At 38.9% G+C, this 12,570-nt stretch overlaps 1 protein-coding gene across 2 annotated transcripts in view; it reads left to right on the forward strand.

Moving 5' to 3' along the window:
• Positions 1 to 12,570, forward strand: part of LOC118317227 (phospholipid-transporting ATPase ABCA1) — a 161,211-nt gene that overhangs the window by 29,740 nt on the left and 118,901 nt on the right. For both annotated transcript variants that reach the window (XM_035645757.2, XM_035645748.2), the window contains exons 4-11: positions 2,140 to 2,269; positions 4,817 to 4,910; positions 5,071 to 5,212; positions 5,346 to 5,473; positions 7,224 to 7,345; positions 8,177 to 8,374; positions 11,639 to 11,719; positions 11,849 to 12,044. In XM_035645757.2, the coding sequence (XP_035501650.2) occupies positions 2,204 to 2,269; positions 4,817 to 4,910; positions 5,071 to 5,212; positions 5,346 to 5,473; positions 7,224 to 7,345; positions 8,177 to 8,374; positions 11,639 to 11,719; positions 11,849 to 12,044 (1,027 nt within the window). In that variant the 5' untranslated portion in view covers positions 2,140 to 2,203. The remainder of the gene's footprint in view (positions 1 to 2,139; positions 2,270 to 4,816; positions 4,911 to 5,070; positions 5,213 to 5,345; positions 5,474 to 7,223; positions 7,346 to 8,176; positions 8,375 to 11,638; positions 11,720 to 11,848; positions 12,045 to 12,570) is intronic.

Raw genomic sequence — 12,570 nt, forward strand, 5'->3', positions numbered from 1 at the left:
TGTTCTCTGAAGAACTGTGTTCATTGTGTTTTGTAACTCTGCAGCTGTAATGCAAATCATAATCATACCCTCTCTGGTTACTTTTTATCCATTCTTTAGATGTGGAATTGAAAATGAGTCCTTGAGCTGGGCTATTCCACAAAACTCACCGCCCCCTCTCTTTCTTTCTCCACACACACACACACGCATCTCTTTTCTTAGACACAACACAACTCACGCACACCTTTCTGACATATTGTTTGAGCATATTCTTGGAGATGTTGTTTACCCTTCACACATGACGTGATTTTAGAGTGGAGGTGGTACCAAGCTGTCCGTCTCTGGCGCATTACATGTTTCAAAAGACGGCGCTTGAAAGCCGTGCGAGCGAAAGCAGCACACACTCAATTATACAAGCATTTGATGCAGTTGAGTGTTCATGCGTGTACTTGGCCTCTGTGTAAACACATGGGCCATTTTACTCTTGCACAGTTCTATTAGTACCATCTCCTCCCAAAGCTATATAAAAAAAAGGGAGAGACTAAAGAAAATAATGAATTGTTCTCTACATGAAGAACTAAGACGGTGATATCTGCTGATGGCCTGACAACAGCAGTGTATACAGGCCAGCTGCACTGTAACATGGTAATGGGTATTAAATTCAATGTACATTCAATGCAGCTGGCTGATACAACATTACAAATTGGTATTGCCAACAAAGCAAAGTGTAAGTCACGGAGGTCTGTTAACATCTCACCAATGGTGTGCACTATATTATTGAATGGCCCTGAGCACTCTTCTTTACCCCATTAGAAAGCTGAATTGTCCATTTTGAAGTGAAGGAGCCTCAATTTTCCCATGACAGTGAATAAAACATACATGAAGTCACAGTAAATAATGTAAACACACAGAGGGAAGATGGAACCTGTACAGAAAGAGGAAATGGAGCGTTAAAAGGTGGCACATTTGTCAGGGCTACCCTTGGGTTAAAAAAAACAAAACAACCCATCCCTACCCCCCATCTCCTGCATATGCTGATATAAGTCTCCACAGAGCATCAGTTGCTCTGCAACATTTTGTAAACAGAGCTAGGGAACACACCGTGGTTATTGACTTATAACAACAAATCTCACTGAAGTGTATTTGATAATTTAAAATTGTCTTTGTCTTTGTTTTGGTTTTTGTCTCATTGTATTCAGAATACGCTAAACACAAATCACTGTGTGTTTTTATCAGTGAATGTCTGTGGAGTGTGTACACTTCTCTCAGCCCTCAACATGTATTGAAAAATGTCTTTCAAATGCATATCTGATTAATCAACATACGTTTATTAACATAATAACAGTGTATTGGATTATATATCAAATGATGCAGTTTGTTGTATATTTAAAAATGGAGTTCTTCTTTAAATTTAAATGTATCTGTTAATATGATATTCATGTTTTGGATTATATTTAATGTTTGTCAAAGTGTGTTTTGCAATGGATTAGACCAAATAGCGTGCAGCTACTGTATCTGTGTTCATTTAAACACCGTAAGCTGATCAAACTCTCCAGTATGTATAATTAGACTTAAATACCAACTAACATGTCTGTGGTAATGATGAATGGGACCTCAAGGGCAGGTTTAAGTATTAACTTAAGTAAAAGTAGGGACTGTCATTTGTAGAGTTTTTAATGAAGCTGATACTGTACATATATTAATTTATTATCTTTGTAATCAGTGCTCAGTGACTAATAAAAGCTGCAGTAAATGTTTTACGACAATCTTTGGTTTACATGAAAAATGAAGCTGTTTCCCATATATAATTTATTTTATTTATTTATTTTTACTGTGGTCAACAAAAAATATTTGTTAACTGACAAAGACTTTGTAGCACAATGGTGGTTAATGATATGAATTTTATGTAACCTTACACACCTTTAAGAGGATTTTTGTTGTGACATCATAGTTTTATAGTCAGTACATGAAATGAAACAACCACCTGGTCTCAAATAAAGAGGATTAGACTGTAGATCAAAAACAGTGACCTCCGTGTGCTGAGACATAGGCCTGCCTTGACTGTAGGTAGAACAGGTGCTGCACAGTGATTAGTGGCACTCCCCCAAGATGCATTGCTCCTCTGTATTAAAACCAAACTCTCCCTTTTATTCCCTCCAGGGTTTATTAAGTGGGTCAGTTGCCATAGCAACGCTTTGGCAAGCTATTGCCAGGATAAGCCATAATGGGTCTCCTGACGCAATTCACTCTGCTCCTGTGGAAGAACTTCACTCTGCGGAAGAGACAAAAGGTACACTTGTGCTCACCGGCCCTGTTGCAAATCAACATATATCTGCTAAAAGTGGTCAGCAGCGGAGGCAACATGAGGATATGGTCCCAGGGTTGTGTTATTGAGGACAACTAGGTTATTCAAGGGAAGGAACAGTAATGGGGGGGATTTACTACGAAAATTGTCTCCTATAGAGGTGAGTCGCTTTTTATGCTCCCGCTAGAGAACAAGAACAATCTTACCTTAATGCCAACCAATTCAAAGTGTCACCTTCAATTTTTGGAGACGTTTTTCTCTTACACATTATGTCACATTGCCTGTACTTTAGTTCTAACAAAGCTAGACTTTGGCCTAAGTCTTACTAAATGGAAATACTTGTTTATTACAGGCAATTTACGGGTAAATCAGTTTATTTGAATCTACCGTTTGACTTATTAATATGGCAGTGCGTTTATACAAATGCAAATCCATGAAAGTACAAAAAAAAATTGTCCCAGCTGTCGAGGCTTTAGTCTCAGTCGCTTCACGTGGCCAGTCACCTTCACCCCAGTCATAACTTACTCATTCTCGTCAAAGACACTAGTCTACACGTGATCACCCGGAAGATACATGGTGGATATTATTGCCTCTGATGTCACCCACACTTGCCAAGAGGTCACATGCTGCACGGAGATTACAATTACACCATGTGTCGCAACCGCAATTTCAAGGGTCAGAAGAAGTTGTCAAGGTATCTAGTTGGCCTTCTAAGTTACTTTTCATGCAGATATAACTGTTACAAAGAGCTACATTGTGCTCTTTGATTTATATCCTCGCAGTGATGATAGGAGTCACATCCATCCAGTTGTTTTGTTATAGGTTCAAGCACAGCAGTGTGCCTCTTGCCAGAGTAGAACAAAAGACATCTTCACAAAAAAAATCAGCTTTCATCAAAGTTCATACTTCCTCGGAATAAGTCAAGGCAAAGTCATTTGCAATTTTACAACTTTGTATGGGAAATATTCCTCTTGTTAATTTTGTCAACCAGCAGAAAGACGACGGTGGTGTGCTTTCTTATCAGGAAGAAATATGCGCCTGCGTTTTCTCCAGTATGTGTAAGAGGACAGTGGTGATTTTGTGCACTGACTCTTGGATATTTGGCCAATGTCAACATGAAATATTGTTATTAGACAAAACCAGTGGGAGTTAGCAAGGACAATGGTGCTTCTGGAGGGCTTGTGGAGGTTAATGACCAATTATATGAATGCCTCACCAAGCATTTTAAGATTTTATAACAGGCATGAAACTGATTTTATGGTCCAGTATTTCACATAATTTCATAGGAGGAGATTATCTATTCACTAAGACGCTGATGTCTCATGGCAAATGCCTGGGGAGCCAGACATTGAGAAAGTCCCCATGATCTCTGTGTTCCCTCGCCGTGCCTTTTTTGGAATACATTATGATAATTCACCCTCTCAGCAGAACTACATCCTCTGTGACACATGGACTGGATGGAATTAAGGGACTGCATTCTATACAAAATATACTGTTCACATTTTCTGGGATTTTGTCCTCTGTAATTCTTTGAAAATCCTAGTTTCACAATATGCATGTATACCCAACTAAATAACTGTGTTCAACCCCCTTCCTCACCCCTTATTTTTTTTACAGCAGGAACCTTAATTTCAAAAAGGTTGCCATGGTGATGTGGCATAACAACCACTATATATCATTGTATTTTCTCCAACTCTACCTGCCCTCCAGTTTAATTATGAAGACAACAAACCCTGTATAGGTCTTTTGTTATTCTTAGTGCTCGAGTGCGTAATCGTATACAATGTCTGAACATGTTACGGGAGCAGGAGCAGGAGATTGGCTGAATGGAGCTTTCAATCTGATTCCTCTTAGCAGGTCACTCTACCAGAGATGTTGAGAGGGATGAGCATGCAGGCAGGGCAGCTTAGGTATGCGGAGAGAGCTCAGTGGGTGAGTGCAGGGCGATGGTGTACCAAGGGGATGCATAAAAGCTTAGATGGCAGAGGGCGTGGGGTGAAGCATCAAGGAAGAATGGGCTGCAGCATCGTAATACCTCACAGTGGAACCATTCCCTGTCGGACATTACTTCCTGCTGAAAACATTTCATTTGACTTATTCATCCACAAACTGTACCGCTTTGGCATTTCCACAGTGACAACACATAACAAAAAACTATGTAAAGTTAAATGCAGAAGCCATATTCACATGTTTTTTCAGGCTTCTGCATTTACAAAATGCACATGCTTTTTACCTCTCTCTCTCTGTATCCATATTTGTCTCTCTTACAAACACATTGACCTGTATGTCATAGTCACACTGACCCTCGGCAGCACCGGAAGAAAGCCCGCTGCGTCTGTAGACCGAGGCAGGCAGGCAGAACTCATCACCTAGCCTGTCTGCGTACCTGTATTTCAGGCTTGGTTGTGCAGTGTTCACTCCAAAATTACAACAATCAACCCCCGTGGCACTCAATCAATGCAAATGATCTAAACCACAATATGTTCCAAAGATGCATTTCATAACCAAATGACTTCACTCTCATTTGTGCAGGTGCGACTGGTCGTTGAGGTGATATGGCCTCTGTTTCTCTTCTTCATACTGGTGTGGGTGCGCTCCTCCAATAAGCCAGTTCACAAAGGCCAATGTAAGTGCAAGTCCAGTTAGTGTCATTTAAACCTGCCGAACAAGGGTGTTTTAAAGGTGTATAACTGTTGATGACATGAGCATGTAAAAATACTAACTTTGCCAATGATGAGTTGGCCACGCAGTGGAACAAATGAATACATATTCTTCTCTAACTATAGGTCACTACCCAAATAAAGCCATGCCGTCAGCTGGCGTGCTGCCTTGGCTCCAAGGTATGATCTGTAACATCGACAATCCCTGTTTGAGCCACCCAACGCCTGGGGAAACACCAGGGCAGGTCAACAACTTCAACAACTCCATGTATGTTCTGGGATGTTCCCTTCTCTGCCTGTGACGAAACACAATGTGTCGGTTATGATTTCCGTTTATATCTGATGCATAAGATTTCAAAGTCAGTTTATGATCTTGTTTTTTTGTCTTTCTGGAAAACCAGAATTGCTGGAATGTTGATAGAGCTGCAAACCCTCCTGGTGAACAGATCTATTCTCAGGAAGACAAAGTTGTTGGCAGATGACATCGACCAGTGGGCGTCAGTCCTTTCGCAGTCTAACCCCGGTAATGGTAAGAGGATCAAAATATCAAAATCTTGATGCACTGACAAGACCTTGTTACCAAGAAAACACTCAGACAAAGCAGGGTCACAGTGAAGTTTCTTCTTTCTTCTTCTGCTCCGTAATTGTTCAGAAACATAATTGTTATTGTAAAAGCTCTTCCTCACTCTGTTATGTTTTTGTCAAGTACTCTCTATCAACCAAAGTATCCCTTTCATGTGGATGACAAGTTGGAGGATTTGTTATTCCCCTTTATCCCTCAAAAACAATGGCGCGTGATTATTTATGATGCAATTTCCCATGCAGACTGACAGATCGTTTGTCTTGATAAGTTGCTGCTTTGCATTAGGCTCGTTTAGCCTGATGATATTCAGATTTTCATACGGCACCTAATTTGCAAAAAGGCAGGGGGTGGGGGTGGGGGCATTTGCATTTTGGGGTCGCTGGCTTGCAATATTCAAGATTAAATCCATCAAAGATCTAAGCCTGGCCATAATTAATGGGATTCGCAATCTGAGGCAAGAGCACAAAAGGTCATCAACAAGAATGGGGAATGGAGTGGTATCAAAAGAGTAGGATAGCAAAGGTGATTGCGCTGTCCTCTTTTGTTTTGACCAAGGGTTGATTAAAAGACTCAGGTAGTCACTTCAATCAGACATGCAACTGTGTTCAGGAAGAGCCCAGAGCATGTTCTTCTTCCCTCTAATCTAACCCCATCCATCCCTCCTGATGATCCTCCAGTGATCAGGGGCACCATTTGTGTTTGGTAGGAATCTGGGGTGTTGTGTAACCCCTGTGTAAGCAGTTAAATTTAATTTCAGACAATATTGAATGATTGTTATTTTAAACAAACATTTATCTTAATTGAACCTTGAATAACCCCAGTGTAAGTCACTTCCTCATCTCATCCTCATAATTAACCTACTTTGTATATGTATTACACTTGCAAAAGGCATAATCCAATTAAATGATGTAACTGCTTCATCATCTCAATGACACATGCTGGAGAGAATGAACCCACCACATTTTGAACCGATACATCATGATAATGGATGTCTGAACTTACTGTAATAAGATTCCCCCTATGCTAAACGACTGAGGGTGTAACAGTGGAAAGTTGGTTTTGAAACTGGCTTTTGGAAATCCTGACTATCTGTAGGCGGCTAATCAGGAGAAACTATCTGGTACATGTTAAGCAACAAAGTGACTCACTTCACGCTATCGCGCAACTAAAGTGCTCCACTCGTACTTTTACCAGTGAACGATTTAATAGTCACTGTCATTTATAAAACATTGCGTTAAGCTGAAATTCCTCAGACCGTAATGCCACTCAAAGTAGTGTCTTGATTTTCCACTTGTTAAATAGCATGCACACCTGAAAAACAAAAAAGCAACTTCTTTCTATTTAAGGTCTTTTTTTCTCCTTTAAATATTCAGCCTTTGGTTCTATCAGTAAACATAACTCAAAATAAATCATGTGGTACTGTACTTTGTTTGGACCATCCTTCGATTGCAGTGCGGTGGCTACATGTTTATGCATGCACCCAGATTTGGGCAAAATATCTACTGTACATACAGGAAATTAAGTGGATTTTATGGCCATAACTATAAGGTTAAAAACAAGCAAAAATTATTTCTCTGTAAGTGATCAATGTCTGACCATCTGTCATCATAACATAACCTGCACTGCTGCTCACATATCTTTCCTCTGTATCAGTTTTGTTCTGCAAAAGTAATGATTCTGCGTCTTTACATTTAAGCTCAACCAGTGACCCTAAGGAGTATCCTACGAGACAACGAAACCTTCTCCACACACCTTAAAGAGAATTTGTCGGTGCCACCAACAGTTGTTCAAAGCCTCCTAAATGCTACTGTCAATCCAGTGAGTATCCTTTCACAACTCTACTCTGTCTCCAGTAAGAATCCCAACAACTTTGAAACATGATTTTCCAAGTCCTTCTGTTAATCAAGGAACTGAAATGTTATCATCAATTTCTAAAGACCAAATGTTCCAAGACTATTGTGTGTGAATATTTAAGAATGAAGTGTCCTGGACAAGAACTGCCTCTGGGACTTTTTGTCTTGACACTCATAATCAAAACCAATTTGAGCATTTGCTTGACAAAATATTAATTTGATGCTCTCTACAGTAGGTAATTTGGAATGAAAAGAAATAAGAGATACAAGTTGTGGGTCTTGAAATGTTCCACGATTGATACCCTGGTATGTACCAAGTAATATGTGAGGAGCTGCAGGAAGGTAATTATGTTTTACTGACATTGACAAGTATGGGAAAATATTGTGTGAACTGATTAAAAGATGGTGACTGTGTTTGAGGCACACTTATGGTTGCAGGACATTCCGGTTACAAACTGTCCTGTTTACCCAGAAAGTAAAAGGTCGTCAGCACACTGTTGTTCACAAGCCATTATCTGTCCTCGGCCGTTGTATCCAGTCTGGCTTGTTATCACCCTCTGTTGTCTGGTATGTTACAAATCAGCCGTGTGTATGAATCTGCGTGTCAGGGAGTTAATGTTTGTGTCTGTCACATTGTACAGTGATGTGTCACTGTGGTGTTTGTATGTATGTACATGGTAAAAACAATGCTTTCATCTCTATTCAGCTTGCACAACACACTTTATAAGTAAACTACGGGCAAATGCAAAGTTTGCTTGTTTGTCACCTTAGACCAAAATCTATGTTTATTTTTCAGACCATGGGCATTCCACAACCAGGAACTCTCAGGGCGATTCTGTGTGAGGGGACGGATCTGGATGACTATGTCCAATTTAACAGCCAAGCTGAGAAGAAGGCTTTCCAAAATGTCAGCTGCTCCCTCACTCAACAGCAGCTGATTAACACCCAGCAAGTACTCCTGCAAAACCTGGATGTGAGGAAAGTGCTTTCTAAGGTGAGATTTTCACATTGCCCCCAACCTAATGATCAAGCCTCAAAACTTGCCCAATTTAAGTTTGATAAAAACTGAGGGGATTTTGCAAAGTAGCTCTGACACAATTTGTCTAACTATGACAAAACCTAGAGAGATGATGTATTTAGTAATTGTGTTTACTTCATGGGGACGCTGCAGTAGTAATACCGACGGTCATTTCTTAAAACAGCAAGGTCACTCACATCTTGCAACAAATGAAGCTCTCTGGGCTAATGGAGTTGATATTAAAAAAGTAAATTGGAAACTCTCGGGATGTTTCAGTCACCACTCAGGCATAACTTAAATGATGCATCTGTAAGACACTTTAAGTCAAATTGCATTTTGAAATGTAAAAGTCTACTCTCTAACTATATACAATATCTATACAAATAGCAATAACACTGAACTTTTTGGTCATGTTACAACAATACCTGCTGCTGCACAGCTCATAGGTCTGTTTATCCCTAATGACACAAAAGAATTGGTTTGAGTTGATGTTAGCAGTGCCTCTCTCATGAGTCCAGATTGGGTGACGGCAAATGACCAGATTGTTAAAACCCAGTAGTGGACCTGTGACCGCAGCACTCCACCCTTCGTCCAGCTATTTGAATTTCAACACATTGGCGAACAGAGAAATATGAATAGTTCTGAAGTCACAGATGGTACTGAGCAACAGTTAACAGTGTTGGCTGGTTAAGTGCTGTGTAGCCATTGGAACCAAAATTATACTTAATCATTTAAGTATCATCGGCGATAAAGATTTGTTTTTGTGGTTTTGTACAACTTAATATTATCTTAAACGCTTTAAATTACTGTTTGCTAATTAAAATTTGTTTTCTAAACTATGCAGTAGGCCTGTTAGTTATTATTATTCATAAACATACTTTCTATGGGACATTGATGAAGCCAAAAGGTTCTGCTGTCTCATGCTATGGGATATTATGAAGTTTACGCAGCTAATGTAAGCATAAATTAATTGCCAAGGTGTAGGCGGTTTTGAAATCCCAAATTTCCTGTTCACCCCCCTTCTTTTTGGTATTCTCTGTGTGGAAGTCATGATAGGTATCACCACCAAATAGAGAGATAAATAAATAAATAAATAAACATATTTGCACAAGGTCATTTTCATCATGGATATTGTACCAAACACGTACTTTAAGATTAAGCACAGACAACTAATCTTTTTTTTGTTCTATTCTAGCTCTAATACTGTCTTGGCTTTCAGTAAATTGAATGCTAAGACAATGATTTTCTACCCCAACCAATGGAGTAACCAATTTAAAAGTTAAATCTTATACTTGTCTGGCTCTGTGTCTTCAAGACCAAATCTCTACACGTATAAAGTTTTATTCCTGCACAATTATAATGCTTGGGGAATTTCAAACCTTCCTTGACAAGACAGCTGTTAGCATGAAAGGGGGAGAGAGTGATAGGAGGGATACACGCAGCACAGTGCCAGGGTCTGAACCGAGCCGCTGCAGGGGGACTCGAGCCTCTTCATACATGGGGCACAAACTCAACCAATTGAGCTATCCGGTGAGGTGCCCATTTTTCTGCACAATTATCTTAAAGTTATTTTACTTCACATTTTAATGTATGTTAAAAAAAGTATGTTAAAGTAATATAACATTATCTCAAATGATTTAAGCTTTCAAACTGCCACTGTCTCATGCTCATCTGTGTATTCCAGTGACTTTACTAGAATGCATGCAATCTGTTGGGAATTATTTATGAGAACCAATGTTTTTTGTTTGTTTTTAATTCCTTAAATCCCTCCTCCCTTTGGGATGATGAGAAGCGTGCACTTTTCTTTGAGTTTATCTTTGAGAAAAATATATGGGACAGCAAATCCAATAAATAAGTGATAAGGCAGAAAGTTCGTAGGAGAGAGCATTTGAACAATTTAAGCCCACAGGCCTTTTCAGACAGAAAAAAGAGAAAGCCCGGACAAGATATGGTGGAAAAGCTCCTCAGCGCCTCAAGCAAATGTATGAAAGGAAAAATAAAAAAATTTAAAAATAAGGCGTCACACTTGAAGCTTGACATTTCTGAATGATTGTGATAACAATAAAAACAACATAAAGAAAAGGACAAGCGGAGAAGTCAGGGTTTAACACTGAAGTAGTCAGTGGCAGAGAATGATTTGGACATTTTGTTCCAAATGTTTAACACAACTGTGTTTGGGTTACCTGAAAATGATTTCAGAACACAATTCACATGGTAACGCTGGTAAACAAAAGGTTTTTAAGTATATGTGGCACTAACAACGGTCATTCAAATGTCAGTGACTCTTTATAATCTTGGATTGAGTTATCTCTTTGTGTTTTTGTCATTGAAATTTGAATGGTTATATCATCATGGTAGAATTATTTTCTAATCAGAAAATTGGGCAATCCAGAAAAAAAAGAAAAAAAACCCCACTGGAGCTTCAATGAAAAAGTGCAGCGGAAATTGAGTTTTACAAATGATGATTAGAAATCGGCTTCGTCTCATGGTTCGTTTTATTTGCCTTCTAACGTGACAGAGTAACAATGCTGAAATCTCTCCTTCCATTGATCTCTCACAGCGGATTTTCAACTGTTTTGCTCAGAGTCGTCTGAGTTGAAAACCTGTGCTTTCTCACTAAGTCTCCTCTTGATGTGCGCTCAGCACAAAAGTGATCCTTAATGAATGTACTTGACACTTAATCAGTCACCAGGCTATTCCAAACTATGCTTGAATGGGCTACTATTAGTGAATAGAGTTTTATTAAAAAAAATAAATGCGCAATGTTACAATACCACTCTTTATGCCTTTCTCAGCCCTCTGATCTTATCACTCATATATAGTTCAGAGTTTTGTAATTTTATATGCTGAAAGACAATGTCTTCAACACTGGTTGAATGAAAATGACAGTGTTTTAAAGGGGATGGAATTTAGTTCATATAAATGGACTTATGGTGTGTATCTTCAGAATATTACTGTAACCCACAGAGAAACTTTATTAACCGATTCAAGGGATAATGGTGTTAGGATGCAATTTAAAGGTCGAGATACAGAATAAAATCCCAAACTCTATGAACAAATTTCAACTGTTAACTGTAGCAACTGGCCTGCCAAGGCTTTAAATAAGCTTTTAAAACTTTAAAAATGTTGAATATTTTCAAAATGGCATACATTGCTGCAAGCATAATTTATACATTTAATAATTTTCTGGTGATGTACTTGCCCAATATTTGGTAGTTACAGTATTGTTCTGTCTTTTAGCTGCCTTTGGATCTGAATGCAGCAGAAACCTTGACATTGATGAGGGATACATCTCGCAATGCTGTACCAGTGATCGAGGAGGTTTGTGTGACCTCATTGGACAGGGATCCATATTTATATCCCCTAAATAAAAAAATTATGTTTTGATCAAAATGTATTTTGTTTTTATAATAAATTTAAAAAATCTGACTTTTACTGTCTTGTATCCAGATGGCCAGACTGCAGAACTCCATAATCTTTAAGGCTGCTACTACATTGGATTTCCAAGAGGACATGATTGGCAGTATCAATATGCTACTGTGTGGAAAGCAGCCTGACTTCAATTCCACCAATATGACCCTCAGTTTACAATCACCCAGACAAATGGCTAACAACCGGTCAATCTCCACTACGGGCAACAGTTCTGGTAAGTGCTGCTGCAAAGTCATTTTTAAAGCAAGAGCAGTCACAAAGCACTTGTCTCAATAATTTATCTACATTTTTAACTTGAACTAAGTACTATATGTAGTGGCGGAAGCCAAGAAATACCATTTTGTTTTCATTTTCATAAACCAGTACTTTACAATACACAGTATAAGTGGTAAATGTGTAAGTGTCACTAAATCAAAGAGTGACAGAGGATGAAATGTTTTGATTCAAATCATGATTCCCTCCTTAGAATTATGGTGTTTTGATAACTTTATGCAGAGAACAGTGGAGCCACTGAAGTCCTGCTAGTGCAGGACATACATATTAGTTCAGGAAGCAATCAGCATTTTTATGGGTTAGGTATGTTCTTAATGGATAAAGACATAAAAACATTAAGAATGTAGTTATGTCAGATTAAGTACAATGAACAATAAATCAGCTCCTGCACACAAAAATCCAGTGCAAATCCCAGCATTTCCTGTTGTGGAAATATGCATGCAGCAGAGAAAATTATCCATGGATCC

This window comes from Scophthalmus maximus, chromosome 12 (assembly GCF_022379125.1).
Source record: "Scophthalmus maximus strain ysfricsl-2021 chromosome 12, ASM2237912v1, whole genome shotgun sequence".
Classification (NCBI taxonomy): domain Eukaryota; kingdom Metazoa; phylum Chordata; class Actinopteri; order Pleuronectiformes; family Scophthalmidae; genus Scophthalmus; species Scophthalmus maximus.